General features: G+C 40.6%; 1 protein-coding gene and 1 pseudogene across 4 annotated transcripts; both read left to right on the top strand.

Annotated features, from left to right (window-relative positions):
* The first annotated feature begins 101 nt into the window (after nucleotides 1-101).
* Nucleotides 102-7,352, top strand: LOC145484124 (peroxidasin homolog; annotated as a pseudogene). Its single transcript, XR_014048983.1, has 3 exons — nucleotides 102-490; nucleotides 3,155-3,736; nucleotides 4,695-7,352. The product of XR_014048983.1 is annotated as a peroxidasin homolog (transcript).
* A 673-nt stretch (nucleotides 7,353-8,025) lies between these two features.
* Nucleotides 8,026-17,017, top strand: LOC145484123 (uncharacterized). Of its 3 annotated transcripts, none has more exons than XM_081462750.1 (3): nucleotides 8,026-8,845; nucleotides 14,561-15,142; nucleotides 15,853-17,017. In XM_081462750.1, exons 1-3 carry the CDS (start codon nucleotides 8,617-8,619, stop codon nucleotides 17,001-17,003), a joined length of 1,962 nt encoding a protein of 653 aa, XP_081318876.1. In that variant the 5' UTR covers nucleotides 8,026-8,616; the 3' UTR covers nucleotides 17,004-17,017. The 3 variants fall into 3 exon arrangements, with proteins under 3 accessions (XP_081318876.1, XP_081318877.1, XP_081318878.1); XM_081462751.1 differs by lacking the exons at nucleotides 14,561-15,142; nucleotides 15,853-17,017 and adding exons at nucleotides 9,703-10,284; nucleotides 10,477-11,884 and having other exon boundaries at nucleotides 8,040-8,845; XM_081462752.1 differs by lacking the exon at nucleotides 8,026-8,845 and adding an exon at nucleotides 12,305-12,604.
* The last annotated feature ends 2,693 nt before the right edge of the window (nucleotides 17,018-19,710 follow it).

Raw genomic sequence — 19,710 nt, 5'->3', positions numbered from 1 at the left:
TATGTCGTAATACCTCTTCCTCGCCCACCCGACACGCCATCCAAAATATAAAAATCAAACATTACCATAAAAATTAAAATTGAAACTGATCCAATGCCGTAAGCTGAAACCGGAACTTAAGGTCAGACAAGGATTAGCCCCAGTGTCATAAAAGCCATCGTGTTTTTGTCTACCTTTGATCTTGAAGGCGCAAGTCTCACTTTCTGTATATCAGATACCTTCATCCACTGGGTAATTCTGAAAGCCTCGAAGGACGGAATTATGCAGAAAACAAAGACTCACCCAGTCTCGAGCACAGTGGCCTTTTCATCGATATTTCGGTCTGTGATTTGTCTTTCGGGATTGATTCACGTGGAGGTGGAACTTCACGTTCATCGACAAATGCTTCAAGTCTTGAATCAAAAAAAAGAAGAAAAGCTTGGGCACCGAAACACAACACTCGAAGACAAAGAATCCGTGATGAAAATGTCACACAGTGAGTCTAACAAAGGTGAGTACTAAAATCATTGAGAAACAGTTAAACGAGGAAATTCGTTTGCCCTGAAGAAGCGACAGCTAAAACGAAAAAAGTTGAAACATGATCAACCCAATCGACATCTGATGTCCATTCAGAACGTGTGCACGATATTAAAAATATAGCTTACTTCATGGAAAGTGCGCGCGTACGGTATTTACGCACGAGTTTTCTGATACGGGAGGTGCGGTGGCCTCATGGTTAGTGCGCTCGTCTCCGGAACGTGCGGTCCGGGTTCAAGTCCTGGCCGGGGACATTGTGTTTTGTTCTTGGGCAAGACACTTTACTCTCACAGTGCCTCTCTCCACCCAGGTGTATAAATGAGTACCGGCGAACTTAATGCTGGGGGTAACCCTGCGATGGACTAGCATCCCATCCAGGGAGGAATAGAAATACTCCTAGTCGCTTCATGCTACAGAAACCGGGATAAGCTCCGGCCTGATGGGCCACTTGGCTCGCATGCAGACTTTACCTTACCTTACCTTTCTGATACAAAAACAACGAGTGCGTAAATACCGTACAAAGCACCTTCCATGCTGTCATTTGTTTATTTTATACTTACTGAGATTTTCACCCTTCATTCGGCAGAGCAAATGTCAAGTTATTTTTTTATTCCGTCTGAGTGCAAGCACTTTGTCGCTTCTTCAAAAACCTAGTGTAAATATTTTTCGTACAGAATGTTAACCTGGTCATCAGTCAACGCTTCAGCTGCGTTTGATTTGTTTCCCTTGCCTTGCCTTTTTTTAAGTCGCTTGCTTCAAGCTTCCAGACATTTCCTTGCTTGTTAAAACTCTTTGTCGTCGATAATGCTTACGGCATATTTGCTTTTTTTTAAACTTTTCTTGCCTCTTCCTTTTGTTTGAGGAATTCTCTAAGCAAGCTAACTTTAACGTCTCGTCGGGTTTTTGCTTGAGTCCTTTTGTTCTACTGTTCCCGGATGTACTTTTTAATGGGTTTATTTAAAGCGATAAACCTGTTCGAACTTTCCGCCATTGTCTGTGGTTTATAAAGCTAATTTGCGAGAAAACTGGAGTAAACTTGTGGAAACTCTACAGAACTTCCGTGAATGAAGATTGACGAGGCGCCAACAACAACGTGAGCGCGTTGTGAACTGTCCGATTCATTTTGATAGCTGATTTCTGATTGGATGAAACGCTTTTCCCACGTGTGAGAAAGTCATCTCGCGATTGTGATTGGATGAAGAAATTTCCGCATGAGTTTTTCACGCGATCGATTCTATGCGAAAATCTCAGTAAGTATGAAATAATGCCAAGTTTGTGACAACTGGTCAAAAAATTACCATATTGCATATAAACCATATGCTCCTCCCTTTCCCTCAAAACACCGAAAAGAAGGAATGTACGTCCACCAGAAAAAGATAAGAAAAATGATTCAGCATCAATAAATCGTGTAACTTCCGATCGGCTAAACTAAACATTACGGGAACTCGTGCCGTGTTGTCTGAAGGCGTATCTTAGAAGGCTTGAGCTCATTATGTTATAATGTTTCGTCAAATATTTTGATACGAGAAAATCATTAAAAACAGTGTATGTATTTTAAGAAACATTTTTGCTTGACACGTGAGGTTAGCCTACAGAAGACTGTGGAGAGATCAGCGAAATTACGACGAAATTGTTCCTGCTTTTCAAGAACAGACTGGCTGAGGTATTTTTCAGTGACCTTTCTGAGAGACTGTGAAAGTTAGAGCGTTCAACATCATACTAACATTTCACATCCTCCTTCCCTTCAGCAGCATTTTGTACCATTTAGGTAAACTTGTTTACTATATATGAAAGTTAATTTATAATTACCTTTCTATCGATCGTACGAGGTAATCACCCTTAGATGCCGTACCGGTTTTTAAACGCCAAATTTCGTGTTTGACGCAGCTCAAAACAGACGATGTAATTGGGAGTCTTGAATACATTTACGTATAATTATACTAACCTGCGATCAGGCGTCCTTTATTTATTTGTTTGTTGTTGTTTGTGTGTTTGTTTGTTTTTTTGTTTTGTGGCGAGCGGGCGAAGGGGAAAAAAGAACGCCTGATCGCAGGTTAATTTTTCCGGAAATTCATGCGGTACATACATACATACATACATACATACATACATATATTTTTGATGAGGCAGGTCTGTGTCTGGCAACCCAGAGGGCTGGTGTGGACCTGCCATAAAATATATACCTAAAAACTAAAATCTAAAATTATTAAAAATACATCGTTAGGACTCAAAAGCTAGTCGGTCGGTTGGCAGCGCGAAAGCGACAAGGAGCAATGTACATGTTTACTTTCCAGGCAAGGGGAATAGCAAGTTGAAATCTCTCTGTTTCCGTCAAAAAGACAAAACATTTGTTGGAAAAAGCGGTGGAATATTGTAATCTTTTTATTGGAAGTGTTCAAAAATCTGAACAGTGAAGAAATAAACATTTCGCAGCGCGCCTTTTTTTACTTTGTACTTGGTGCGCGCGGTTTCCGTGCGTGCGTACACGTACAGTTTTTTGTATGGCGCGGCTCAATCATTTTACCTACTGAAGAAGGGCTAAGCCCGAAACGTTCAGATTACCAGCGAATATTTGACACTTTTAAGAGCCTTTTGAAAATTATATCTAAGTAAAATGTTCCTGCTGTGTTTCTTGCAGAGTTGCACATTCGTTACAAACGGCACGTGGAAACTGGAAACAAGAAACCCAACGGCAGCGAAATCATTGATCGTGCCGACATTACAAAACTAGTGCAACTTGCTCTAAGTAACCATGCATGTACAGTGCATTGACCCAAAGGCATCAGGGGAAGACGAGGCAGGCCTGGTCCCAGAGGCTCTCCAGGTAAACATGGACCACCCGGACCTTCTGGACCTCAGGGAACTAAAGGAAATCAAGGACCCCAAGGAATCCAGGGACCTCCAGGACCGGAAGGCCCTCAGGGACCTAAGGGCGATTCAGGCAAATCTATCTCAGCCCCTTCAATTGTGGCACCTCCGATGTCCATGATGGTAAATGAATCCGGTACAGCCTCGTTTCAGTGTGAAGCTGAAGGAAACCCACAACCTAAAGTCACATGGCTGAAACAGAATTCCAGTCTTGCCGCGGATAAACGAGTTGTGTCGTCACGTGGTGGACTGATGATAACTGATGTGAAGTCACAAGATGAAGGAATGTACTCTTGTGTAGCATGAAATATTCTTGGAGAAATGACCTCATCGGCCACTTTAACTGTTCAAGGTGAAATAAAAAAAATTACCCTGTTATATAAGAAATTTACAAGCGAAGTTTAGAAATTCGCCGAAAGGAAGGCGGGTACTATTACAACTGGCCAGGCTCCGTCTTAAAAGACTGGAGATATATAAAAGGGTAGAGATTTTACCAGCCCAATGGTTTAGAGAAGGGAGGGAAAAACTATTTCGGTATTACCAAGGAGGCCCTTTCAATTTGCACCAAATAAACGCATGTAACGTCAGTTGCAAAGTCACCAGGGGGATTTAAAGGGGCTACGCAATGCAAGGGTATAGGAAAGGGATAAAGTGTGCCTATCGCACGTATGAGAAAGTGGTACACCTTATGTTCTCTGTCAAAAATGGTATACAAAACAGTATATTGTTACATTTTAAGTTAAGACTTTCTTAGGCTAAACCAGGAGTTTAACATTTTACGAGAAGAGCTGGGAGAACTCGAGAAAGCCTCGTCTCGGGTTTGCATAACTTTCGAGAATTCTCCCAATCCCCCAAGTGTTTAGTTGAGGCTATGTAAACATGGAAAAAGGGTTCTATGTCTTTTATAAAATAATTCTCAAATACGCGCCAATCTATAAAAACGTCACAACCGTGTTTACACACTCTTATCTAAACACACCTATCGACCAATGAGAGCGCGCGTAGCAGCTCAGTTATTTTATAAACGATGCTGGTGTGCGTGAATGTATAAATAAAAGGCTACAGACTACTAACCTAGAGCTCATGCTTTATTTCTTTTTAACGTTACCAGAGAAAGTTTTGATTTCAAAAGCAACTAGAAATCTAGACGAAGACACATATGCCCAACATGAACTTGTATTGAAACCATAATGTAATTCAACTGAAGACTAATATGCCAAAGGTCCATTCACTGCATCGCTATTAGTCTATGATGTAATTTTTCTCTCCACTTATACCTCATGCTTGACACTTTTTCTGTTGTTATCTAGTTGGCGCCTTGATTTCCCTTAAGCCCTCCTCTGTCATCGTTGAGGAAGGACGGAACGTGAGCCTGGTCTGCCAAGCTACTGGTCAGCCGACACCAACGGTCACGTGGAGAAAGTTGGCTCTTCTATATCACAACACACCAAAAAAGACAATAACCAATGTCGAGGGAGGAAAACTCAGCCTGGTAAAAGTGACGAAAAGTCAAGGAGGAGATTATATATGTTTGGCAAAGAATCTTCTCAATCAGGATTCAGCTTTATTACAAGTCATTGTGCTTGAGGCCCTCAAGTTTACTTTACTTCCTCCTCGTACATCCTTAGGATTAACCTCTGGAGATGTGTTACTTCCCTGCTCCGCGCAAGGAACACGAGAAATTGTTTGGCAACGTGTAGGCCAAAGTCTTCCAACCAATCGTATCCTTTATCCAAACGGATCTCTGCTTCTTAAGAACATTTCACCAAATTACGCTGGATCCTATACCTGCATAGCGAGAAATTTCCATCGTTCCGTTAAAGCAAGCACTTCTCTAGAGGTTCGTAAGCCAATCTCGTGCAGTGAAATAAAATCAAGCAATAAGGAAATACCTTCAGGTAATTATGTGATTGACCCTGATGGCAACGGAGGCGTGACTCCCTTCAGTGTCTACTGTGACATGAGTAATAAGGACGGAGTTGGCATGACGGTTATCAATCACGACAGTGAGAGTAGCACACATGTTGGTCCTTATGGATGTAGTGGTCGAGGATGTTACAGTAAAGATGTGCGATACACTGGAGTCAGCACCGCTCAGCTAGCAGCACTCACACAAGTCTCCCAGAACTGCGAACAGTTTATCAAGTTTGAGTGCAATAATGAAATAATGTTTATTGAGTCAAGTTATGCTTGGTGGGTGTCACGTGATGGAACACAGATGGACCACTGGGGAGGAGCTACAGGTCATGACAGGATGTGCGCATGCGGAGTAACAAACTCTTGTACTGGTGGTACAAAGTGTAATTGTGATAACATTGGTAGTGGTTGGTATGAGGACAGCGGTTTATTGACAGATAAGTCTGCTCTGCCTGTGACACAAATCAGACTGGGAGACTTTGATGGCTCAAACGAAGAAGGATATTACACATTTGGAAAACTCAAGTGTTATGGTCAGACGTGAAGTAAATGACTTGACATCGCAGCTGCAAACCACAGAACTCAGCAAGTACAAGAACTCATTGATTGAGTGGTTGGCACAAAACAGAGTAATCTCGGTAACTGATGAACCAGAAATTAAAAAAAAATGTGTATTTTAATCTTTAACTCCGTGTAGCAGTTGTTAAACAAAGAATACGGGATAAAATTACTGGATATAGCAAAACTTGAGTGCATGCCAGGTGCCTTAGAACCAGTGGTAGGTAACATTTACACTAAATCTCTCAGACACAACTCAGACTGGGAGACTTGAATGGCTCTTAAGAGGAAGGATATAGGAGTGTTAAGGTCAGGCGTGAAGTAAATGACTTGACGTCACAGCTGCTCGGGAAAAAGCCAACAGAATTTTTCAAGTATGATCAGAAAAACTCTTTAAATTGCCCTTAGGTTATTTATTCCTCGGTTATTAAATAAGTTAGTGACGGACATAGAACACTCGTAATCTCAGTAGTAACAACGGATGAACCAGCAGTAAATAGTGTGTATTGAAATTTTCTTACTGCAATTAGCAGCATTTGAACAGAGAAAAGACAGTTAGAAATATATGATAAAATAAAAATTTGAGAAGTGTTATGTACCTTACAGTTAACGGCAGGTAAATAATAACCGTAGTTGAAAACGCTTTCAGACAAATATTTTACAAATCTTCTTGGACTAAACTAAATAAAAGAAATTTTCCTCAAATTCAAAAGCAGTAGGATTGCTTAAGGTCAAAAAAGAAAAAGGAGTGTTTGTAGATGATGGGAACACTTTTACGCTGTTATTATGAAAAAAACTTTATTTTTGTCAATAACACTTAATTGATTTTTCCCCCTCGATGGGGGCAAATAAAGAAATTAATTAACATCGTCACGCTTACGAACAAAATTGTGTTTAATTTATTTCGGAGTTATGAGGTAAAGCTAATTGTCTATATCGTGTGCTGGTGCTTTCATAAAACCAAAATCTGATTCTCGGTATTGGGTTGGGACTAGCTGGCAATGGAGGCTCATGCGGAGAAAATGATATAAATAAAAAGAGATCAGTGCTTAGCTTTAGCGTTGTCGCCAAAAATACAAATGTATAATCAGTGATTTCTGAGCGAAAATTAGGCTACCCAGAAAAAAATAAATAAAATAATGTTTTTCCATGCCCTTACCATTGACAAAAAACGCTGATCGAATGCGAAGCAAAACCAAAGTTAAATAAAAAACAGGGCTAATCAGGAAAGCTTCAATCCGAAAGAAATCGATGATCTTACTGAAGAATTTGGTGCACTTTCCATGCGTTGAACCCCTGGGGGGTACTCCCAGAAACATTTGGTGGGGATGTGGGGCCTGCTTCCCAAAACCCTTACCTTATTTATGACCAAAATGTGCGATTTTCCCTACCCTATTTATGACTGTTGCGGCTGACACAGTTGCCCTAAACATAAGTTTTGAAGAGCTTTTGTTGATGGTCTTATCGATACTGATTAAAAAATAGCTTTTTCTTAAAAATCCTACCCAATTCAAGACTTCAGTACAAAAGCCTTACCCTATTTAAGACCAAAATGGGCAAAATCGATACCCTATTTATGACCAAACAGGCTGAAAAACCATACCCTTTGGGGCCGCACTTGCCTATGTTGCCCATTTAGGGCACAAAGTTTCCAAATCAAAACCATAGGTCCGCATTGTGGGCAAAAAGGTGTTTGACAGGCACTTTTACGTTTGCTAACAAAAGTTATTTTAGACTAATGTGGGAAAGGTAACTGCCTATATCGTGTGCTTCCAAAAAGCCATATTTTAAAATAGAGATTAATATCATTTGGATTTCAAAAAGCTCCCGGCATTAGCCTCAGTTGCAAGCTAGTTCCAGTCCAATACCGAGAATACGAATATGACCTATTGGTATATACCACACAAGTGAATAGTGCTTTTCGCGCACGCTGATTGGCTAGCTCGGAGGTGAGTAGCTAAGTACTATTCGCCTCCGAGCAGCCAAAGAAAAACAAAATGGCTTCCCGTTTCAAATAAAGTTACTCTTAAACAAATAAAGTTACTCTTTGGTCCGCTAGTTATTCAGCTTGTATAATATATACTAAAACAATTATTAAGTTACAATGTAAAGGAGTGATCGTTAGCTGGTTAGTACTTTCTTTCCTGAAAAACACACCCGCGCTCGTGAAAGAAGAAAGATCGCTCAGAGGTAAGTATAAAAAAAATTTTAAAAAAACAAAAGAAAAAACACTTTTCTTTGTTATGAGAAATTTCTGTACTCCTGTATTCCACCGCTAATGTTGAAGCAATTCGCGCGAGAATCATGAACCACTTGCTCGTCGCAAGTCAAAATTTGGAGAGGCAATAAACCCTTTTTTTCTGTCCAGAGTGTGCTTTTTGGTTGTCATTTTTTCCCGCTTGATAAAAATCACATCCAAATTCGGGCACTAGGAAGTATATAGATTTCTACAATGTATTCTCCTAATTATAACCGAAAACATCAACTGATGCGTTAGGTCGTAATACAACTTCCTCACCTCAGTACCCCACACGCCATCCAGGAAAATCGAACATTGCCAGAAAAATCAAAATTGAAACTGATCAAATGCCGTAAGCTAAAACCGGAACTGAAGGTCAAACAAGGATTAGCCCCGCTGTCATAACATGCATCGTGTTTTTGTCTGGCTCAGTTGATCTTAAAGGCGCATGTCTCACTTTCTATATATCAGATATTTCAATCCACTGGGTAATTCTGAAAGCCTCGACGGACAGAATTATGGAGGAAACAAAGACTCGCCCAATCTCTAACACAGTGGTCTATTCATCGATATTTCTGTCTGTTATTTGCATTTCAGGATTGATTCACGTCGAGATGGAACTTCGCGTTCATCGACAAATGCTTCAAGTCTTGAATCAACAAAGAGAGGAAAAGGTCGAGCTAAGAAACACAGCACACGAAGACAAAGAATCTGTGATGAAAATGTCACACAGTGAGTCTAACAAAGGTGAGCACTAGTCATTGAGAAAACAGTTAGACGAGGAAATTTGCTTGAAAGAAACTACGGCTGAAAACTAAGAAAGGTGTAAAGTGACACCCACCGAATCGGCATCTCATGTCATTTCAGTCCTTTCAGAACGCATGAACGATAAATGCAAAGTTCACAAATGGGAAAGAAATAACATTATTACATACAAACCATACACCTCTCTTTACCTCACAAGAACGTGAGAAGAGCGAGAGGAAATATATGTGGCCAGAAGATAAACAATTCAGCATCCATAAATCTAGATCCTATAACTCCTAGACTGAATATTAAGAAAATTCATGCCTTTTGTCAGAAGGCCCAGAAGGCTAACGCACATTATGCCAGAGTGTTTCCTAATGTATGTTAATCATGCGAGAAAATAATTAAAAGTAGTGACATCATCTTAGAAACAGTTTTGCTTGGTACGCGAAGGAGCCTGCAGAAGACTGTTAAGAGATCAGCGGTGTCACGCCGAAATTAATTTTTGAGTTAACTTTTGACAGATTGCTACCACAGGTATGAGTTAAATACCCTGATTGTTGTAGTTGTTGTTGTTAAATCTCGGCCAACTTTCAAGCCCAAATTTCTGGCTCACCACAGCCAAGTCAGACGACATCAATTCGACTGCCTGAGTTCGGATCCCGACTGATCAATATAGGGTTAGCAAATTTTATGAAGTTTTCAGTGTACCACTTCACACCCCTTTAAGTCAATCGTGTAATCCTTTTGCTCAATGTAGACTTTTGGTAACCAGAACTTCCCAGTATCAGTTTAGTATAATCGACTGAGTGAAACATGAACTGCTCAGTAAAATGTTCCTGCTCTCTTTGCTGCAGAGCTGCGCGTTCGTTACAGACGCAACGTGGAAACTGGAAACAAGAAATCAAACGCAAGCGAAACTATCGATCGTGACTACATCAGAAGAGAAATGCGACTCGCTCTGAGCAACCATGTACATTCAGTTCATTGCCCCAAAAGCATCCGGGGAAGAAGGGGCAGGCCTGGTCCCAGAGGCTCTCCAGGTAAACACGGACCACCCGGACCTCCAGGACCCCAGGGAATTAAAGGAAATCAAGGACCCCAGGGAATTCAGGGACCACCAGGACCTGAAGGCCTCCAGGGACCTAAGGGCGATCCAGGCAAATCTATCTCAGCCCCTTCAATTGTGGCACCTCCAATGTCCATGGTCATAAACGAATCCGGCACAGCCTCGTTTCAGTGTGAAGCCGAAGGAAACCCAGAGCCGGAAGTCACGTGGTTGAAGCAAAATTACCGTCTTGCCGCGGATAAACGAGTTGTGTCGTCACGTGGTGGACTGATGATAACTGATGTGACGTCACAAGATAAGGGAACGTACACTTGTGTAGCAAGAAATATTCTTGGACAAATGACGTCATCAGCCACATTATCTGTTCAAGGTTAATAACATTACATGAACCAGTCTTATTGATACTTCTTTTTATTGCTTTGAAGCAGGATGCCGATTGTCACTTTCCACCTTAAATCCGTTAACATAGTTAAATTCTTCACTTCCCTCTTTTTGTCTACTTTACTGATGAGTAGTTTTCTTCCTTCTTTTTGTCTTTCTTTTTTTTTACTTCATTATCTAGTTGGCGCCGTGATTTCTCGGAAGCCCTCATCTGTCATCGTTGAAGAAGGACAGAACGTGAGCCTGGTCTGCCACGCCACTGGTCAGCCGACACCAACGGTCACGTGGCGTAAAGCGTTTAGTCAATTGCCAAAAGAGAAGACCACAGTTGTTAATGGGAATCTGACCATATTAAATATGACAAAAGCAGATGGCGGAACCTATGCATGTGTTGTAAAGAATCTCCTTGGTGAGGATTCCGCTGTTGCACAAGTAACGGTTCTTGGCAAACTTAAATTTACTTTAATTCCTCCAATGAAAGTTGTTGCTTCAGATTTCAGCAATGTGATATTAAATTGTAGAGCAAAGGGTTCACTAGAGATTGTTTGGAGACGAGCGGGCCAAAGTCTTCCTCGCAATCATGTTCTTTATCCAAACGGAACTTTGCTTCTTCCAAGCATTTCCTCAAGTGATGCTGGGGCTTACACCTGTGTAGCAAAAAATTCTCAACGTTCTATCGAGGTAACATCTGTTCTTAATGTGTTCACGCCCACGTCCTGCAGCACAATAAAATCTGGCCTGAGTGAAAGTTCTTCAGGAAATTATATGATTGACCCTGATGGCAATGGAGGCGTGACTCCCTTCAGTGTGTACTGTGATATGAGTGACAAGGGCGGAGTTGGCGTGACGGTCATTAGTCACGACAGTGAGAGTAGAACCCATGTTGGTCCATATGGATGTAGTGGTCGAGGATGTTACAGTAAATATGTGCGATACACTGGAGTCAGCACCGCTCAGCTAGCAGCGCTCACTCGAGTCTCACAGAACTGTGAACAGTTTATCAAGTTTGAGTGCAGTTCTGGCGTAGCATTTCTTGAGTCAAGTTATGCTTGGTGGGTGTCACGTGATGGAACACGGATGAACTACTGGGGAGGAGCTACAGGCCGTGACAAGATGTGCGCATGCGGAGTGACAAACTCATGTGCTAGTGCGGGTAGAAAATGTAATTGTCCTGGTAATGGTTGGAATGAGGACAGCGGTCTGTTGACAGACAAGTCTGCTCTGCCTGTGACACAAATCAGAGTGGGAGACTTGGATGGTTCACACGAAGAAGGATATCATACATTAGGAAAACTCAAGTGTTATGGTCAGGCGTGAAGTAAATGACTTGGCTTCACAGCTGCTTTGCAAAGCTAACAGAATTCTGCAATTATGATTAGGAAAACTAATTTGATTGCCTTTAGGTCATGTATTCCTCAGTTATTAATTAATTTAGTGACTGACAAAGACCACCTGTAATCTCAGTAGTAAAAACTGATGAACCAGCAGTAAATAATGTGTATTTAACCTCTAAATCTTTCTTAATGCAATTAGCAGCATTACCTGAAATACAGAAATACCTGATGTAATAAAAATTTAAGTGCTGTATAAATAATTAACCATAGTTAAAAAAAGCTGTCAGACAAATATTTTTTGAAATTTCTAGGACAATAAACTAAATAACAGAATTTTCCGCAAATTCAAAAGTAGTGGGTACGCTTAAGGTTAAATAAGAAAAAGAACTGTTTGTGGATGATAGGAACACTTCTGTGTGATCTCCGTTATTATGGAAAAAACTTTATTTTGTCAATTATACACTTTGTCAATTTTTGCCCCCACAATGGGGGCAAAAGATATTTGTCAGCCCTGTCACATTTGCGAACAGAGGTTAATTTAGAATAATGTGTCGCAATGTGGGAACGGTTCCGGGTAATTCGGGTACTGCTTCAAAGTTTAGACTATATGCTCTCATGCTAGCCTTCACGCAGGCTACTCTCATGGTAAATATAAAATGTAAAGTAAACAGGCGCAAGTTTCACTTCCTGTATATCAGATATTTCCATCCACTGGGTAATTCTGGAAGTCTCGAAGAACGGAATTATGGAGAAAACAGACTCGCCCAGTCTCGAGCACGGTGGTCTTTTCAGCGATATTGCTGTCTCACGTTATTTGCCTTTCAGGGTTGATTCACGTCGAGATTGAACTTCACGTTCATCGACAAATGCTTCAAGTCTTGAATCAACAAAGAGAAGAAAAGCTCGAGCTACGAAACACAGCACACGAGGACTAAGAATCTGTGATGAAAATGTCACACAGTGAGTCTAACAAAGGTGAGAACTAGTATCATTGAGAAAACAGTCAGACGAGGAAACTCGTTTGCCCTGAAGAAGCTACAGCTGAAACGGAAAAAGCTGAAACAGGATTCCTACCGAATCGACATCTGATGTCCTTTAAGAACTCATACACGATAAATTCAAAGTTTACAACTTGGTAAGGGTTAACCATACAACATATAAACCATACGCTTCCCTTTCCCTTATAAGACCGAAAAGAAGAAATTTGCGTCGCCCAGCGTCCACTAAAAGACAATAAAACTATTCAGCATCAGCAAATCTTATAACGTCATAGCCTGAATATTACGAAAACTCACGCTATGATGTCTGAAGGTCTGCTAGAGTGTATTCTAAACGTATTTTATTGGGGGGAAAGAATTAAAAAATAGTTTCGCATAGAATTTTAGGATATTTGCTCGATACGCGAAGAAGCCTACAGAAGACTATTAAGAGATCAGCAGTGACGCGTCGAAATTGTTGGTGCGTGCTTATAGGAAAAGAAAATGTCGGAAGTATTCCCTGGGGGGTGGGGTACCCTTCAAAGTTTTATGCGGGAAGGTACTCCTTTCGTACCTTGCATTCGGTGGCTGCGCCCGCAGTATGAGCGGCAGTCAAAACTGAGCTGTCCTACCGAAACGACACGATAATAGCCTTTTCCTTCGCAGCGAACAAAATATAAAGACAATTGTAAGTTGCTTCGGCTCTTTTGATGCTTAACTGATGAAATCTGGGATTAATTTGACGAAGAAAATTATATTTTGTTCAAACTGACAACCATTTTTCTTCCTTGCGACAGCGATCGAAGAGCGAGTTCCCGAGCGCGGGCGACCCATTTTGGCGCCAAATCAAAAGATTGAAAACACAAAATATTTTACTCTTTACATTCTGATATGGTCTTTGGAGTCATCATCATCGGTTTTTGGAGTTTAAGAAAATTGAGAGGTTAAGCATGACGTCTACGGCAAACGGCAAACGGCAAAAATGAAACTTTTGCAGTCTCTCTTCAGCTGTGTGTACAGTAGAGTGAAATTATTTGTATTTGCAATGAATAGTAGGAGACATTATTCCACTTTTGACTGCTTTATTTATTAGAAGAAAAGAACTCAAAATCAGAAGTTGTCTTTGCCGTTTGCCGTCTGCCGTTAACGTCATGCTTAACCTCTCTAATATCTAATGCATTAACATGCATTTGATGTCAGAACAGTAGAGTTTTTTCCACTTGCTGAATCCTGATTGGTTAATTCAAATTTCAGGAGCGCCGGTCATAACCAGCCCGTGTTATAGATTAGTCGCCAAAAAAGGAAATCTTCTCTTCATTTCTATGTAGTACTTAATAAATGAAATGATACAGCCACAAGGTGCGGCTATTCAAAATATTTTAATTGAAGTTCATTTAAAATATCGAAAATACAGATTTCCCTACCGTTTCATATACTTCAACTTGTGAAATCCCTTCCTTTTACATACCTGAAGACTTAAAGAGGTACCCCTTTGGAGAAGATCCTCCCCCTATGGGCCGTTATAGGCAGTACCTCCCATCCCGAGGGAGCATTCAGCGACTGTGAAATTAGACCGTTGGACATATAGTGTTAACATTTCTCTGCAAAAAGAAAACCAAAAGCCTACTTTGATAATTCACTATCGACAGAAAATAATTTTTTCAGAGATTTTTGTCACTCACATGAGTTAAATACCCTGATTTATTTTTTCGCCTATTTGGAAGTCCAAAAATCCCTTGCTTACCACGGCGAAGTCAAGCGATATCACTTCCACTGCATGAGTTAGGATCCCGACTGATCATTAGGGTTAATAATTTAAATTTTATCACGTTTTCAGTGCGTAATTTTTTTGTTGTTTTTTTCATTAAAGAAGACGTGAACTCCAAGTTTAGCTATGATCTACTGAGTGAAACATGAACTGCGCAGTAAAATGTTCCCGTTGTGTTTGTTGCAGAGCTGCACATTCGTTACAAACGCAACGTGGCAACTGGAAACAAGAAACCGAATGGCAGCCAAACTATCGATCATGACGAAATAAAGACAAAAGTGTTTCTTGCTCTAAGCAGCCAGGCCTGCACGGTTCAGTGCCCCAAAAGCATCAGGGGAAGACGAGGCAGACCTGGTCCCAGAGGCTCTCCAGGTAAACACGGACCACCCGGACCTCCAGGACCCCAGGGAACTAAGGGAAATCAAGGACCCCAAGGAATTCAGGGACCTCCGGGACCTGAAGGTCCTCAGAGGCCTAAAGGTGATCCAGGTAAATCAATCTCAGCCCCTTCAATTGTGGCACCTCCGATGTCCATGGTGGTAAACGAATCCGGTACAGCCTCGTTTCAGTGTGAAGCTGAAGGAAACCCAGAACCTGAAGTTACGTGGCTGAAACAGAATACCAGTCTTTCCGTGGATAAACGGGTTGTGTCGTCACGTGGTGGACTGATGATAACAGATGTGACGTCACAAGATGAAGGAATGTACACTTGTGTAGCAAGAAATATTCTCGGAGAAATGACCTCATCGGCCACTTTAACTGTTCAAGGTGAAAAACATTTACCCTGTCATTTAAGAAATTCTACTATTACTCTTAAAAGATTCGAGATATATAAAAGGGTGGGGATTTTACCAGCTCGATGATTTAGAAATGGGAAGGAAAAACTATTTCGGTATTACCAAGGAGGCCTTTTCAGTTTGCACCAAACAAACGCATGTAACGTCAGTGGCAAAGTCATCAAGGGGATTCAAAGGGACTATCCAAAGCAAGATTATGGGAAAGGGACAAAGTATGCCTACCGCACGTATGAGAAAGTGGTACACCTTACGTTTTTTGTCTAAAATGGTATACAAAACAACATATTGTTAAAATTTAATTTAAAGTTTCCTTAGGTTAAATATGTAAGCAAAATATTGGGCTGAAAGCCACCTTTCTAAGACGACTGGTGCGAATGAATGATTAATGTACGATGTTGGTGTACGTAAATGAGTAAATAAAAGGCTACAGACTACTAACCTAAAGCTCCTAGTTAATTTTTTTTTTTCAATTTAACCAGAGAACGTTTTCATTTTAAACGCAACTAGAAATCTAGACGAAGACACACACGCCTAACAGATACTTTATAATTAATCAAAAGCACAATATAATTCAACCGAAAACAGATATGCCAAAAGTCATTCAATCATCGCTTTTAAATCATTTCAATTTATTTTCTCCTCTTATGCACCATGGTTAACATTTTTTCTGTTGTTACCTAGTTGGCGCCGTGATCTCTGGCAAACCCTCGTCTGTCATCGTTGAAGAAGGACAGAACGTGAGCCTGGTCTGCCAAGCTACTGGTCAGCCGACACCAACGGTCACGTGGAGTAAGTTGGCTCTTCTATATCACAACACACCAAAAGAGACAGTAACCAATGTCGAGGGCGGAAAACTGAGCCTAGTGAAAGTGACGAAAAGTCAAGGAGGAGATTATATATGTTTGGCAAAGAATCTTCTCAATCAGGATTCAGCTTTAGTACAAGTCATTGTGCTTGAGGCCCTCAAGTTTACGATACTTCCACCTCGTACATCCTTAGGATTAACCTCTAGAGATGCGTTACTTCCTTGCTCAGCACAAGGAGCAGTAGACATTGTTTGGCAACGTGCAGGCCAAAGTCTTCCAACCAATCGCATTCTTTATTCAAACGGATCTCTGCTTCTTAAGAACATTTCACCAAATTACGCTGGATCCTATACCTGCATAGCGAGAAATCTCCATCGTTCCATTAAAGCAAGCACTTCTCTAGAGGTTCGTAAGGCAATCTCCTGCAGTGAAATAAAATCAAGCAATAAGGAAATACTTTCAGGAAATTATGTGATTGACCCTGACGGCAATGGAGGCGTGACTCCCTTCAATGTGTACTGTGACATGAGTGACAAGGGCGGAGTTGGCGTGACGGTTATCAATCACGACAGTGAGAGTAGAACCCACGTTGGTCCTAATGGATGCAGAGGCGCAGGGTGTTGCAGCAAAGATGTGCGATACACTGGAGTCAGCACCGCTCAGCTAGCAGCACTCACTCAAGTCTCACAGAACTGTGAACAGTTTATCAAGTTTGAGTGCAATAATGATGTAGCGTTTATTTCGGACAGTTATGCTTGGTGGGTGTCACGTGATGGAACACGGGTGAACTACTGGGGAGGAGCTACAGGCCGTGACAATATGTGCGCATGCGGAGTAACAAATTCTTGTACTGGTGGTACAAAGTGCAACTGTGATAACAACGTTAGGGGATGGTATGAGGACAGCGGTCTGTTGGCAGACAAGTCTACTCTGCCTGTGACACAAATCAGACTGGGAGACTTTGATGAGTCAGACGAAGAAGGATATCATACATTAGGAAAATTCAAGTGTTATGGTCAGGCGTAAAGTAAATGACTTGACATCGCAGCTGCAAGCCACAGAACTTGGCAAGTATGAGAAGAACTCATTGATTGGGTGATTGACGGGAAAAAAAAAACAAAAAAAAAACAGAGTAATCTCAGTAACTGATTAACCAGAAATAAAAAAAGTGTACATTTTAATCTTTTAACTCCTTGTAGCAGTAACTGAACAAAGAATACGGGATAAAATTTCTGGCTATAGCAAAATATGAGTGTATCATCCCAGGTGCCCTAGAATCAGTGGCAGATAAAGCAAGATTGTTTTAAAAAAGTACTTTCAGACAAAAAATATTTACACTAAATCTCTTTTGGTCTTTGAATGGCCAGGGTCATGGCGATGTACATTTAGACAATAGAAATTCTTCAGCTAATACACCGTATTCACAAATGGCGGCCCTCCTGGGGTGAGCGAACGGTCAAACGCGAAAACGAGGCGTTGTAGGATAAAAATTACAGATGATCGGAGAAGTGACTGGGTTAACATGTCTGTTTTGCTTTGTGAGGATGATATTCCTCGCTCATCTCTAGCTGACAGAAACCCAGCAATGCTAAAAACTGAAGAGTTATGTTTTTGGCTCAAATGCACAAACGATTCAGGGAAAGGACTGCGGACAAAAGCTCAACTTGTTAAGCAGTAAGCACTTGAATTATTCCAGCGATCGAACGGACGCTTGGATGTTTATACTCTTTACGCTATTGAATACGGTGAATATGAAATAATAATTTGGAGTTTTCTTGTGAGGTTTTATGAAACGAGCCTGGGTCTAGACTTCTGCTATTTCTTTTCACGTGGTAAAAGTGACGTCACTTTGTCGCATGAAAAGGCAACACTTTTATCATTAGCCGGGGCCAGTTAGAAAGCTTTAATGTACATTTCAATTCACTGACCTTTGTACTCGTATTAAAAAAAAAAAATACAAAAAAAAAAAAAAGAAAACCAACAGATGCCATTCTCACTTTCTTAAATAACTCACCAAGTTGAAACAAAGTAAATTACACTCGTGACGGAGTTTGGATAACTGATCTTAATTAGCATAGATTTTAAATATTTTATTAATTAATTATATTTGTCGTGTGCTTTAATTCTACCCATCTCTTTTTTCGAATGAGAAGATATACCAAACACTCTAGAGTGTTTGACCCAATTTCCAAACACCTCAAAGTTCGTCGAAAATACTCCGCTGCAGATCGTATTTTCAGCTCTCTTCTCGGTATTTGTGAATGTGGTAATACATGGTCATTCTTGTTTGAAATATAGTATCTTCCAAAACCTGTCCCAGATAATTCAGTCACTCGGCGTTTTTATTTTATTTATTTTTTTTTTTTCGCTGAACCTCAACTAACCGAACGCGTTCTTACACATTAAACAACAAGCGATAATTAATACTGCATTCCTTTCATCAGTGGTATGTAGAGAAAAATTGCTTTTTCATACAATATTATGACTCTGAGCAAGTAGTGACGACTGTCACAAAGTTTGTAATTTTTTGTCAAATTCTACCTACATCAAGGGAATATTCTCCGCGTTCCGCTGCTTCAGTGATCAAAAGGACTGTAGCTTTCGTTCTCTCTTCTTGCCTTAAAAACCCAGTAAACTGATTCTCAAGTCAAGGAGAAGAGATTGAGACAGAGGTGAAGTAAAAAAACAAACAAACAAACAAACAAATACGGTGAAATATATTTTCTCAATCAGTCAGTTTGGAAAGCACAAACCTTCTGTAGATGCGTTATATTGCGATACCCAATCTTGTAAACTATCGACAGTTTCTGCGTATATACAATATTCTAGCTTAGCAAAAAACATATCCACGGATTTTTCACCAATCCCTTTGAGTGTATACAATTCCTGGAACGTATCAAGAGCAAACAAAAAGAGAAAAGGTAGAAGGATCAAAATTAAGTGCGATTTTTCTGCACTGATTGAAGGATACAATTGCAAGCAAGTTACCCTTTACATTTGAGAAGTCTATACGTCTTTTGTTCTCACTGCCTTGCTGATCGTGGTCAGAGGTATCAAACATACACCCAGTCTCCAACACGGTTGTATTTTCGTCCTTATGTATGGTACATGTAAATGGATTGATTCACGTCCAGATCGAACTTCAAGTTCATCAACAAATGCTTCGATTCTTGACAAAACAGCGGTACTACTTGCAGAATTTGTAGTGCTAATTTTACATGTGCCACTGTGTACGGAAATATTACGTTTAACATGGTGGATTTTAGCTAAAAATGGTCGTTATGTGACAAAAATTGATGTTAATTCAAAAGAAAAGCACGGCTTGAAATGAAGTTGAGTAATGAGCTCTAAATCTAAGCGACACACATTCACGAAAAATCAAAAATGGTTTTATTTGCTGCTTTGTTTGACTCTGTGTTGGATGCAAGTTACATTTTACGTTGTTTTACAGTGTAACACAAACTAAGCTTGAAAAGTTGCCAAAGTTGGAAAATTTCGGAGCCGGTCCGTAACCGGGGTACGGAAGTTGGGTACGCATGGGAAAATCTGTACCGCTGGAGCGCGCGCGATTAGCCAATCAGATTCGTGGATTTAGGATTCCGGACCGCTGGGAAGCTGGAAAAAAAATGATATAAAGTACTGATGAAACTGAAGAAGTTGAAAAGAGAAATAAATGAATGTGACCGTCTATCGTCCCCTCCACCCACCCCCCTTAAGCCCTCCCCCCCCCCCC

Source organism: Orbicella franksi, chromosome 4 (genome assembly GCF_964199315.1).
Source record: "Orbicella franksi chromosome 4, jaOrbFran1.1, whole genome shotgun sequence".
Taxonomy (NCBI): Eukaryota; Metazoa; Cnidaria; class Anthozoa; order Scleractinia; family Merulinidae; genus Orbicella; species Orbicella franksi.
Note: the sequence above shows the minus strand (reverse complement) of the source record. Positions and strands in the feature narration are given on the sequence as shown.

Excerpts from the sequence above, each read along its gene's own strand:
- LOC145484123 (XM_081462750.1), top strand. The coding sequence starts at position 8,617 with ATGGAGGAAACAAAGACTCGCCCAATCTCTAACACAGTGGTCTATTCA. Across the intron at positions 8,846-14,560 it reads ACACAGTGAGTCTAACAAAG|AGCTGCACATTCGTTACAAA; the intron begins GTGAGCACTAGT and ends TGTTTGTTGCAG. Across the intron at positions 15,143-15,852 it reads GGCCACTTTAACTGTTCAAG|TTGGCGCCGTGATCTCTGGC; the intron begins GTGAAAAACATT and ends GTTGTTACCTAG.